Below are 13449 nucleotides of genomic sequence, written 5' to 3'. Positions count from 1 at the left end.
CTAAAACATTAAAATACTGAGACAAAAACTGTTTAATAAATTTCCAAAAAAGTCAGATTTGGCATTGGCTGTGCAAAAATATTGAAGGTTACATGGTTAAAATTTTGCAATCGTGACCAAAAATTGTCTATGTGAAGCCAGCTCAGCAGTTTGTCTGCTGATTTCATCACTTTAAAAGTGACTTCTCTTCCCAGACACTTTGTTTCCCCCTCTTCCGTCACACAGCAGTGTTTTTAAGTTGATACCGGGGCCAGCGATGTTCACTGGAACCCTAAGCCATGTTCCAGATGGTGATGACAGACACTGGTTAATACTGTTCACCTCTCCAATACCAAACTCTAGTCTCCTGCATCAAATCTGATGGCCGTTTTAGTAGTTTGAACTCAGTCAAGCATGGAATTAATTAAATGTCTATTTTTATTAGGTTCAAACTAAATCTTGTGTGATTTGGAAAAAAAAAGCTTGAACCCTGAACTTCGAAAACACATAATTTTTATGAAGTTCAGTATCTTAACACCTTTTAACTGTGAGTGAATATTAGAGATTGAATGATGTGTTAAAATGGGATGCAATTGAGTTTCTGATTCCAGAACAAATGTCATGTTCTAGCAAATGTCTAAGGCTAAAAATCTTGGAGCCTAATAATCCAAGATATTTAGGCTCAGAATATCTTGGATTAATTTATAAGTGCTTCTCAAAATACCTTCAGTTGTGATGAAGAACAATCATGAAAGAGCAAACATTTTATGAAACACCTGAATAGTCTTATCATTGCCACTTAAAAAGAAAAAAATATTGCATGTCCAAAAAACTCCACTTTGATTTTTTTCCCTTTCTCAGTTCAGTGCTACTAACTAACCTTTCTTTTCTGTTTTTCTGTATCGGATCGGTATCGGTCAATATTAAAAGTCAGATATTTGTATCAGTACTGGAAGTGAAAAGGTAGATCAGTAGATTTCTACTTTTAAGCAACTTTTCTAACTCTCAAAAAGCCTTATTAATACTGTTTTGAATTAAGATATCGAAAACCTTTCTAACTCATTTTGAATTAAACCGCAGAGGTTTTATGAAACACTACAATTTCATGTGGAGGTCCGTCTATTCAGCTTTTTAACACTTAATGTCCACAGTTTCCTATGAAACTTTCATAACTTCATAATATAACATAGGTAAAATGATCACACTGGATTGTCCTAGTTTTGTCCAACCTTCAACACTGAGGGAAAAGGGCCATAAGGCAACAATGTAATATTTAATACATTGCTTTAACTACTTTTACAAATAGGACATATTCAGCAACAAGTTATTTGACTCAGAATAAATGTAGTATGTTAGTTTATAACATGCTAAAGAGGAGATTGGAACCAAGGTTAATCTTGCATTCATAAGCAGCCACATAAAAACAGCAAAATCTTGATGATTAATTTGCAGAAAGGTTACAAAACAGTTTCCATGCTGAGGCACAAACAATATGAATTAATAAATTAGCTTTGAATTAAGGCACTGTGGGAATAACTGTTTACCTTAGTGTGTGTGCAGCTGTTGCGTTTGCCAACTATTCCTGAGGGAATTAAAATTCTCTAATGTTACCCAAGTCAGGAAAGAGGACTCTGAGAAGACACAAACTCAGTTCTGATGCATTCAAATGCAGATAAAATGTAAAAACAATTATTTTTTGCTTTGTCAGTTTAAACAATTGATTGAGGTTCTGTAATCATTAAAAAGTGGGTGGACAAAGTCACTGCCAGCTTTATAAAAGCAGTGATTACAAAAGAAATGTCTCCTATTCCTGTTTATCCTTGCCCTGTGATGGACTGGCGACCTGTCCAGGATTTTCCTGACCTCTCGCCCAGTGACCTCTGGAGATTGGCACCAGTCCCACTGTGACCCTTCAAGGACAAGGGGGTTTAGATGATGGATAGGTTTCTATTTTAGAAATACCAGGATTTTGGTGATTTTCTTGCATCAAATTCAGGTAAGCATTATCATTTGGAAGCAGTATCTGTAAGACCTGGGTTAAAAGGTTGCTGAATTTTGGCCCATTTCTCCAGACAGAACTGATATTCTTGTTTCATTAAGTCACAGGACATGTCACTATATGTTTGTTTTTTTTTGCTAACTTTGCAATGGATAGATGTACAAAATCCTTTTCCAGTAAGTTTCTAAACAGCACTAAAAAAAGTAATCATTTAATCATGTTTCAATGTGCCTGCAAACTCATTTTAAATGTATTGTTATTGTGGGAATATAAAAAAGGGTAGCCAGTTTGTTACAATTAATGTAGCAAACTTTCTTGCTTTAAATTAAATAAATAAACAGCAAAAACTTTGATTTGTATCGCTTTTTGATTGTTCTCGGCTTTGAGGGAAAGGAGGAGCCCATGTGTTGATTTGAAAAATACCACAATGTTAAAAGATCCACAGCAGCTGGCTACTTTTTGCAGGCCTATTGAAGCTCCTGCATTCCTGCGTATAGCTCCACTTTGAGTAAAGTTAGAGTCGAAGCTGGAACCTCTGTGTCTGACACACACCCACACTGAACTCCCTCTCTCCTCTGCTAATAAATAATTATCCTTTTGTGTGATGTGGCTTTGCTCCAAGGCCGTGCACTTTATGTGAAATGCTTTTAGCAAAGGAGTCCAAAGGGGGAAAATTCACACAAAAACACTTTGACTTTTAGCGTTTATATTACACTTTTAGATGATACAATAAACAGGTTTTTTTTCCACGTTGTTGCATCAGCAAGCAAATACTCACCTCAACAAAACAGATCTTTTCTGTATCTTCTGACTGATTATTATGTTTTATTAAATCATATTTTCTTCACACTGTTTTCCTACTGTACTTAATTATAGTACATACTTATTGAAAATAGAATATATTTTTAAAAAACGACATGAACTTGAACATGATGTCCGATGACGCTCATTTGACAAAAAGGGCCATATACTCAAAAACTTCCAGAAAAACTAGTAAGTTTTTTCGGGGACATAATTTTAAGTATATTTTAATTCAAACATTTTCATTTCATTTTAAAGTTTTACAGCTAAAGACAATCGATTGCCTGCGATCACAAGAAGAAATACTAAACATCTAATTAACTCACTCAAACCCTCAACACTTCAGCTTGGATAAAGCTCAGAGAGCAACACCCTCTAAAGCAAGGGTGACATTTGTCAGAATCTACTCAGATGGATGCAGCCTGTAGCTGGTGGGCCAAAGCAGAGGAGTCATCTGGCTCCTCCCCCTGTTCAGAGTTATGCAGTATTTCAGGCTTCAGGAGAATAAGGAAAGCCAGACAATGTAGAGACACGGCATCCAGACACCATTAACTCAGCAGTCTTAATTCTTAATCTTAATTCTTCTGCAGGACTCCAAGTTTGTCATCCAGGTTTTTAATTTTCAATTAAGTGTTATTTTTTCCTCCATCATAACAGGCTGAAAAAATGACTTTGGAAGCGCACTGCGAGAACTTATGTTTGTTTCTGAAGACGTTTTGGCTCCAAACACTTTGTTTTTTCACGTACTCTTACTGATAACCTCTTAGGATAACCTGAGTCTTTTTATTTATTGATTCCTTTTTCCTGGAGTATCATCCATTTTTGTTTGGACTGCTTTAAACTGCATTCAGCGATGCTGACTGAGCTGAACTTCGGAGGTATGTCTGTGGGGTCAGATGTCTGCGATCTGACCCTGTTACCACCAGCACCCCCTGTGCCATCCCTACCAGGAGCAGGAGGGATACCTGTTGGCGGCGGCCAATGGACCCAGCTGCTTGACCTTCACCCTGGCTCTCCCTACAGCACCCTGAACTCCCACCACTCCCTGATAAAGCAGGAGCCCAGCTGGGGGGCAGCTGACCTAAATGAGGACCCGCACTGTGGACACGGGGCCTTTACCGTTCACTTCTCCGGCCAGTTCACAGGCTCGGGCCCTTGTCGGGTCGGCACCTTTGGGGAGACACCCGCGAGTCAAAGGATGTTTCCCACTGGGGCCTACCTGCCCGGCTGTGTGGACAGCCCACCTCCGACCAGGAATCAGGGTAAGGAACCCGTCACAAATCTGTCTTTAACAGAATCCGTTAAAGACAAACATATAATTATTTTATTACTGACTAAAGCAGCATACAGATTTTTATTCACCTTCATGGGTAAATGTTTTAGAGCAGAGTCTCAACAAGATTATTATGAACCATAACAGCTGTGACAGGGTCTGTAGTAGATTTCTCAGTTCTGGACTCAGTCAACACTTGCGGGAAAAATGTCTTAAACAGGATATTATGACTCAAGTATCAGCTGAGGCCTGAGTTGTTTTTATGAAGTGACTAAAAAGTAACCAGTTGAAAGCATGGCTGAAAATACAGGACAATCTTTGCCAAGTACAGGATTCTAACACACAAACGAATTTAAGTTTTAAAAGACTTTAAATTTAACTTTAGTTGTACAAGGTCTTACAGCACATATTTCACTCTGGTTATTTAGTTTGAAGCAAAAACAAAAACACCGGCTAAGCAGCGTGGAAACATTTTAAATTAGGTGTTAAATTTTACTGTGTATGAGAAAAATAACTCTCGATTTTTACTGCCTCATTTAGCGACAGGATATCTTCCTTGGTCAAAATTTAAATGTCAAACGGAAAAACATGCTATCACGTCTTTTGACAAGCACGGTCAAAACAAGACTGCATTTAGACTTCACAAATCATTGAATGAAATCTGGAGGGGGGGAAAAAACATATCTAGTTCACAAACTCCAACTCATATGCTTGTTTTAGAAACTTCTTAAAATCTCATATTCTTCATTTTATGACTCTGCTATCAGAATCCACAGTTTTAAATTAAGGTAGGCTGTTTGCCGATACAGTTTACAGTGGAAAGTGGTTTCTGATACAGCAATAAAACAGAAAACTATTTTCAAGATGCTTAAGGGATTTAAGGACTTAATGAGTCATTTTTCTAAGAAAGTATTTAACTTCCAGCTTGGGCCTGACTCAGGATGTCCCTCATTGGTGTGTGTGGGGGCGTGAGTGTGTGTGTGTGTGTCAAATAAACATTTTAAGAATTTATAAAACAAAATTAAGCCTCCACTTAAAGTTGACATTATGTTTTAAAAGTGCTCTGTATTAAATGTGAAACTGCTGCTGTTTAAGACTGTTACCAACAGCATGAGTTGGGATTGATATTGTTCATTTCTTCTGCTAAGCTTATCCAACAGTAGCTCATTCTCAGACTGTCTCTTGTGTTTTTGCCAGATTTCTTTTTCCACCTGCCATAAATTTTACAACCACAAGGCCAGAGATAGATGAGGGGAAAACGAATATGTTTCTGAGGAAAGAGGATTTAGTTGTGTGATGAATGTCTCTCGGCGGTAACCCTGCCAGGGACTAAGAGCTACTACCAGCAGAGTACAGATAACTGACCTAACAACTTCACAACCTTTAAGACATCACAAGTCATTTGTCAGATTGTGACCTTTAATGGCTCGAGCAGGAAAAATAACATCTTTTTCTTTTTTTTTCCTATTTCCATCGCCATCTTCATTTGTTTTTCCTCTCAGGTTATGGAGCAGTCGGTTTAGACAGCAACCCCAGTTACGGTCACACACCCTCCCATCACACTCCCCAGCTCTCCAGCCTGTCCTTCAAACACGAGGACACGCTGTCACCGCCGAACAGCATAGGTAAATGTCTGCGCCGTGACGTGTCTTCACCAGACTGGAAAACTGTCGTGTCTCATCATCAAGGTTATATAAGAAGTAACCCATCATTTCTCAGATCACAAACACCTTCGCTAATACCCACTTTCATTCAAGTGTCTCCATTTCTGGCACACATAAATACAGTTTCCCTTAATGACTTTGGAAATCATAACTTAAAGCGAATAACTTTTCTCAGACTCTGTTGGAATGTCAGAAACTGTCTGGGGAGTAGTATACTATATGAACCTGAAAACTACCACAGTTTCTCATCAAACTTCTTGAAAAGAGGAGATGTGCAAGCCATTTAAATTAACTATTATTTGTTTTACAAATATATTATGAAAGTGCATGCAGGTACAATAATATTTCTGGGTTCTCCCAGAATGAATGATGTTCATCTGGTTTTTATTGGATCTTACAGTGTTTTATAATACGCAAATTATACAGTGCACGTTCTTAATACTCAAGCTTTAACTTCAACCTTTTCTACCAAAAATGCCCCAACAAACTAACTTATGTGGCACAAAAGTTAGTTTTCTGTGCTACAAAACCAACAAAGCAAAGGTTAGTTTTGTGCTACAAAACTAACGTTTGTAGTTTGGAGGAAAACTAAAGTTAGTTTTTGCTTTGTTGTCTATTTGTTCTGATCTTTAGAAACTACTAAGAGATGGCAACTAAAGACTAAGGCTAAATCCTATTTCACAGTGTTGTTCCTGCCCCAAACGCTCTCTCTCTCCCTTCACTTGGTACTTCATTCTGGTGGGGGTTACATTGGAGAAATGGGATACTCTACCGAGAAGTGAATACATTATAAGTTATCAATGGCTTCTTGTGCATAGTCATGTGAACTAACATGTCTGCAGCTGTCGTGTAAACAGATGCCATTATTATGTTTTTTTATGCTTGATTATAAGTAACAAAAAGGTAATACTATCCAGAAATTAGCACAGTATGAATCTACTTTAATGTATTTAGACTGTATTTAGGTTTTCATTACTGTATTGCCAACATGCTAACAAAAATACACAACATTGTTGCTATTTTACTTTATTTTAATTTTTTTTTAAATCAAACTGATTTCCAGGATTCCCTGTTTTTCTTTTCTATATCTTAAACAGAAAAACGTGTGGGTTTTATTTTTATTTTCTCCTTTTTTAATAGACCTGAAAAGTAAAATAATACTGTTATTAACAAAACAACACATTGTAATGGTTGTAATTTTTTTGTTGTCTTTTCGGATTTTTTGTGCTGGACAATATTTAAACATCACAACTAAACATGTAATCTATTGTAAAAATTCAACTGAGAACTGACATTTGAACTTGGGTCACACTATTAGTAGTTAGTTTGGGCATAGGTGGGTAAATGTTTGGTCTCAGCATAATGTTTCTACTGCCTACCTCACATGAATAGTAAATAAAATAACTTAATTTTGTTTACTTGCTTTCAATACATACACACTATTCAAACCAGGAGTGCATCAAAAGTGAGACACACACTTCAAAGACATGGAAGGATTTGCAACACACATGGCAAAATATTTAACAGTCTGACAGCAGCTTTATATTTTTGAGTGTATTTGGAAGCATGTATACTACTGATTCCAAGTGAGCCCAAAAAATATTATTGTAAGGGCTAGAAAGCCCTCGTCCTTATTCTATTTCTGCACAATAGAAAAAGTAGGGTGAAGGGGTGAGAAAGGCAAACAGGGATCTCAGCCTGTCTTTTTTACAGGTCACGCATTGCTGACCTATTTTAAAATAACTTTTTACATCTCGTTTTTTCAGTTGACCAGCAGTATTCCACACCAAATCCCATGTTTGGCTGCCACAGTCCTCCAGAATCCTGTCCAAGCAATCAAGCTCTTCTGCTGAGAAACTACAACAGGTACAACTATCCCCTCTTCATGCATTTATTGCTCCTACTTCTCACTCTGTCTCCAATCACCCTTGAACAAAATTTTCCCTCTTACACCAACGTTTTTAGACTCCTCGCTCATCTGTCAACGTCAGATTGTTTCCACTTGCTTGACGATTTCTTGGTAATTTTTAGAAGTGTGAACTGGCTCTGCGTTGGCTTCTGCGTTGTCTGTATCATGAATCCTCATTTGTACTGAGGTTAAGTGCTGCCCACTGGTGCTCAGCAGGCCAAAACAAACACAGTGTGACCTACCGCTGATGTGTCCGAGTCCTCATTGAGGAAAAAAGAAAAAAAAAAAAAAACAAGGAAGAAAGTACAACAGACAAGTTCAGTGAAAGTGTGAGACTTGGTTGGGGGGGTAAAGGGAAATCTGCCTGTTTCAGACACTAAATGTGTCTTCAGCTTATGTTCGTTTTGATGTAAAGCATCTCAAGCAGTAAATTAGGAGGACATTCTTTAGATGCCGACTGGAGATGTTGTTGGAGAAAAGGAACATGTGCAACCCAAATATTGGGACAGCAGCAGATAAGCAGGAGGAAGAGTGTGCTGCTGTTAGAGCTCATGGCAGGAACTGGAAACCCTCAAGCGAGCACGCAGGCATGCACATGCGTGCACAGACTCACACACACAGCAAGTACATGTCAGATATCAATGAGTCTTTCCATAGTTTACCATAGCTGAGGACTGATTAGCGAGCCATCGCGATCCTTCCCTCAAGGACTTCTCAAGGAATGCCGTCCAGAATTCCCCCAAAACTGTTTCCCGCCACTAATGATGCTGAGGACAGAGTGATGTCATGCTCTGGTCCAGGGTGTACTAGGCACGGAGGCGTTCACTCCCACAGAGAGTGCAATCGCATCTTTAAAAGTGTGCATGCCTGTGTGTGTGGGGGGGTGTGTGTGCGTGTGTTGGCAGTGGGTTCTGCCAAGGTAAAAACAGACTCAATGTGTTTTATAATGAGAGTACTATAGTTTGGTGGGTGGATGGAAAGAGTTAATGAGCAAACTATCAGCAGTTCCTTTAAACACAAGATCATCATCTGATCACCTTCATATCGTCTTATGATACTATTTTCTTTTAATGTCAGTGATAACCTGTACCAAATGGCATCTCAGCTGGAATGCGTCACATGGAACCAAATGAACTCACTGACATCAACAATGAAGGGGTGAGATCACTTTTTGTGTTTTAACAGTATATTTTTTAAAATGACATCTTCATTAATCCTTGGACCAGGTTCTGTGGAGCTCTACAAAGGAGGAGGAAGAGGGTTTTAGCTACAGAGCTAATGCCAATAATAAAAACAGGGCATAAAGAAAAGTTTCAATATATACTTAGTGTCTTTATCTGTATATTTTATATTTGATGAGTTTTACCTTTGAATGTTTCAGGTATTATTTTGACCAAAAGATACATTTGTCTTTTTAGTCAAATGTATCTTTATGAATAAATGATTATATGATGATCAAACACAATCATTTCTGACTCAGATGTGGTTTAGTCAAGTGTAGCTCACATGACATGATATAACATGTTTCTGTTTCATGTAACAGAAATCTATTTAAAAGCTGCAAGATAAGTTTGTTGCAGTTTATGTTACAGTTAAGAAGCTTTTTTTTTGCTTTGTTGTAGTTTGTTCTGAAACCTCACATCCAGCTCACTTACTTGCATTTTATTAATCTGCTCTTGCCAGCAGTCATGCGATCAGTTATGACAGCGACCCTCCGGCTCCAGCCCCGCCCATGCTCGTCAGCGCCCAGTACCACATTCACGCACATGGCGTTTTCAAAGGACTCCAGGTCAGACAGATAACTGAAATGCATACATGTACACTTGTAGTAAATAAGTAAATTACTTAACAAGTACCTCTGCTGTATTTTTCTGTCTTTCCAAGGATGTCAGACGGGTACCTGGCATTGCTCCTCCAGCGGCAAAGTCTGCAGAGGCCAACGAGAAGCGCCCTTTTGTGTGCACTCATCCCGGCTGCAACAAGAGATACTTCAAGCAGTCGCATCTGCAGATGCATGGCCGAAAACATTCAGGTAAGAGCTACAACAATATTTAAGTTGATTCTTGCACATTTGGGCCCCCAAAAGGGATAAAGAAATGTTAATGTCAGTGGCGTTGGGGGTTATTTTGCAGGAGAAAGGCCTTACCGGTGTGATTTCACGGATTGTGGCCGCAGGTTCTCTCGCTCAGATCAGTTAAAGAGACATCAACGCAGACACACAGGTAGATTCACTTAACCTGTTTTTCATATTGCCTCCAATCTGCATCATGATTGGAGACAGAAACCTGTTAAGATAAGAAGTTTCTACATACATACAGTACATAATAATAAGGTCTCTCCACTTTGTGATAAATAAAACCCTATTGTTGCTAATTACTGTGAGATTTCTATCATGAATTACTACTATTAATATTAGGATGGCAATGTATTGCATAAGTTTGAACATTATATAATTAAATATGAACAATACACAAGAAATAAATCTGAATATATTTCTATGAATATATTCATATCTATCTATCTATCTATCTATCTATCTATCTATCTATCTATCTATCTATCTATCTATCTATCTATCTATCTATCTATCTATCTATCTATCTATCTATCTATCTATCTATCTATCTATCTATCTATCTATCTATCTATCTATCTATCTATCTATCTATCTATCTATCTATCTATCTACAAAAACAACAGAAATCCCTTCAAGTCATAAAATACAAGGACATTGTTTTGAAATCGTAACCTCTCTAATACATGCTGTTTGCACCACAGCCAGTGTTCGACAGTGATTGCTCCATCTAATTGTACATTCATCCTCTGACTCCCCACCCTTCCTTTTGACATTTTTCCACTGTGACTGTGACCCTCACGTCTGCAGGAGTGAAGCCCTTTGAGTGTGAGACCTGTCAGAGAAAGTTCTCACGGTCAGATCACCTTAAGACTCACACTCGGACTCATACAGGTAAAACAAGTGCGTATACCTTTTATTTTCTTCCTCTCAATTGTTCCCAATTCAATTTGTCAACAATTTCAATTCATGCACTTTATTGCATCGCCTGTTATTCTAAAGCACTATCTTCTTCTGTTTTTTTTTTTTTTCTTCGTTTGTCCACTTTTTGTCAGGTGAGAAGCCGTTTACTTGCCGCTGGCCCAACTGTCAGAAGAAGTTTGCCCGCTCTGACGAGCTGGTGCGCCACAACAGCATGCACCAGAGGAACCTGACCAAGCTGCAGCCTGCCATCTGAGCAGCGAGAGGCTGGGGAGTAACATGAAGAAGAAGGTGACAATATGTTGTGCCAGCTCACAGAGAAACATGCCTGGAGCCTGGTCAGCAGTTTAGGGTGGACTGCCAGACTTGGTGAAGCGGTGAGCACAGCTGACGGCGGCATCAGTCAGACATCTGATGCCAGAAGAACAGACTGACTAAAATCATCAGGATACTCCTCAACCGCTGCTCGTTAAGGTTGTATCACATTAAATCTCAGACCTTGAGAGGATAGAGTGCCACACAAATTCTGAGCCAAGAATATTTTTTGCTGTTTATGGGCGATGAGGAAAACATTAATACACTATTCTATTGTCATGTACTTGCACTGTTTTATTTTTGTTTGATTTTTGATTGACTTTGAAAATGTTATGGATTTTGCATTAAGATCACGAAAACGGACTTTTATTCCCACGTTTTTGTCTACATTTTTATATGCCTTAAAGTAGGTATTACTCACCAAAGTGCTTTGTATATATCGTATGTGGTGCCTTTTTGTGTAACACTCCAGACATTCCTTAGGCATTATCTGTGCTGTTTCATAAAACTGATTTGACATCAGTGTTCTGTGTGAAAGACTGTGTGTGAAAGACACAGAGTACTGGGTGTTGTCAGAATAAGAGAGGCCACCTATGAGCAGTGCTGGTGTGCGATGGCGGTGAAAGACAGTAAAATGGTGCCCCTCTGTGACTCTGACAAGATGCAGGTCTGACCCTCTTAAATCTCTGACACACATCTTCATAACCAGTAACATCTGTGGCCCATTAAATCTCATTAGAGAACATGGAGGTATGGTTCAGGTCTACTAGACTTAAGCTACACTCCCCATCTACACAAGACAATCATCATAATCAGAACAGGTCCATCTCAATAAATTATATCATTGAACAGTCAATTTATTTCAGGAATTCAATTCAAAATCAGAAACTCATATATATTGATTACACACATAATAATGTTAGGTGCTTATTTCTTTCAGTGTTAAGATTTTGGCTACCAGCTAATGAAACACTTTTTTATAGCAAAATTTCAATATTACATAAAACCAAATAAAACACATACAGAAAATAGAATGAAAGACTGTTGCTATAGAAGGTAGCTGTTCAGACAGTTCCCTATCCAAGTATATCAATGGAAAGTTAAGTGGAAGGAAAGAGTGCGCTAGAAAACAGCAACATTGAATTGAGTGTAAATCAAAGTCCAGTGAAGGGCTGTCCATGGGAAAATTCAGAAGAATTTCCCCATGGACAGCAGTTTGAGGTAAGGACAGGGGCTACAATAGACATGTTCCTTGTGCTAAACCTCTTCTAAACTCAAGGTACTTTGGCACAGAACAATTGCCTTCCTGCGATGCCACATTGATGTGCTATTTAGGCGAGGGAGCCCCAACCAAGTACTGAGTTCATGTACTATAGAATACATAGATACACTTGTCAGTACGCTGCTGAAATTTCTATCATAAAAAGCTTGTAATTGGTCTTTTTAAATCGAATTTTCTGAAATTGATTTTGGGGTTTCATCAGCTGCAGGCCATAATGACCAAACTTACCAGGAATAAAAACTTAAAATATATCACGATGTTTGTACAAAGTCAATGAAATGTTGACAGGCTTTTCTATTTTGAATAAAAATACTAACAAAATAAACTTTTAGATGATATTCTAACTTTTTGACAAAATAAATTTGTCAAAACTGCATTTTGTCAAGCTCATTTGAAGAACAAATAAGCTTGTCCTTCAAGCTGATCTGTCCACAGTTTGATTTCTACCACATTTGAACCACATGGTGGCAGTGTCAGCATGTTCAGTCCAAATGGGATTTACTTCTCTCCACCTCAGAATTCAGACTGTACATGTCCGCTCTGCTCTAGGCCTTCTTGGCACTGAAAATCCACAACACTTTTGGTGATGTCAGTGAAAGGGAGAAACAAGGGGGCCCATTCACAGTGAGCTGGGCATCATTAAATATAAATGTTGTGGATGGAGTTGTGTGTCAGCTTGTGTGCAAGAGATAAGATGATTCAGCCACAGCAGGTATGTTAATAAAACATGACTGAATGTGGGCAGAAAGAGCTGCTGCCCAGCTATCAGGGAAACTTTTGTCATATAACCGGAAAATCAATGTAAACACGCACATGCAGGATGGGTACATTTAGAAGTGGATTAACATATTTGATCCTTCAATACATACAAACACAACCTAGAAACAGACATGCAAATAGAGGACATTCAGACCACTGTCACTATCTGCACTTGCTGTCAAGAACCAAAGAATTCAAGACAACTTCAAGCATTTTTTTCATCTGCTTCTTCTTTCATTTGTCTGACATTTGAAATGTAACAAACTATCTTGCTGCTTCTGGATCAGGGTGGCTTGTCCTGAATTATGACTCATCTGCAGAGTCATGTATTTCAGAAAGTTTGGATTATGTACATTCAGGTAATTTCTCTTCTCCAAGACATCTAATGATGCGATTATCTAGATATATAATTTGTTTTACTGGCTTCTCTTTCACTCTACTTTTCTGCAGTGGTGTCAGACTCTCAGTCATCA

General features: G+C 38.3%; 1 protein-coding gene across 4 annotated transcripts; it reads left to right on the top strand.

Annotated features, from left to right (window-relative positions):
- Positions 1–3282: 3282 nt before the first annotated feature.
- wt1b (WT1 transcription factor b) lies at positions 3283–12591 on the top strand. 4 transcript variants are annotated; one of them, XM_032559745.1, is made up of 9 exons: positions 3283–4041; positions 5555–5677; positions 7483–7582; positions 8703–8783; positions 9312–9414; positions 9510–9657; positions 9758–9847; positions 10510–10593; positions 10755–12591. In XM_032559745.1, the coding sequence occupies exons 1-9, from the start codon at positions 3633–3635 to the stop codon at positions 10874–10876; spliced, it is 1260 nt and encodes a 419-aa protein (XP_032415636.1). In that variant the 5' UTR covers positions 3283–3632; the 3' UTR covers positions 10877–12591. The 4 variants fall into 4 exon arrangements, with proteins under 4 accessions (XP_032415636.1, XP_032415634.1, XP_032415635.1 ...); XM_032559743.1 differs by having other exon boundaries at positions 10510–10602; XM_032559744.1 differs by having other exon boundaries at positions 9309–9414.
- The last annotated feature ends 858 nt before the right edge of the window (positions 12592–13449 follow it).

This window comes from Xiphophorus hellerii, chromosome 4 (assembly GCF_003331165.1).
Source record: "Xiphophorus hellerii strain 12219 chromosome 4, Xiphophorus_hellerii-4.1, whole genome shotgun sequence".
Lineage (NCBI taxonomy): Eukaryota > Metazoa > Chordata > Actinopteri > Cyprinodontiformes > Poeciliidae > Xiphophorus > Xiphophorus hellerii.
The sequence above is the reverse complement of the archived record's forward strand: the minus strand, read 5'-3'. Positions and strand labels throughout refer to the sequence as shown.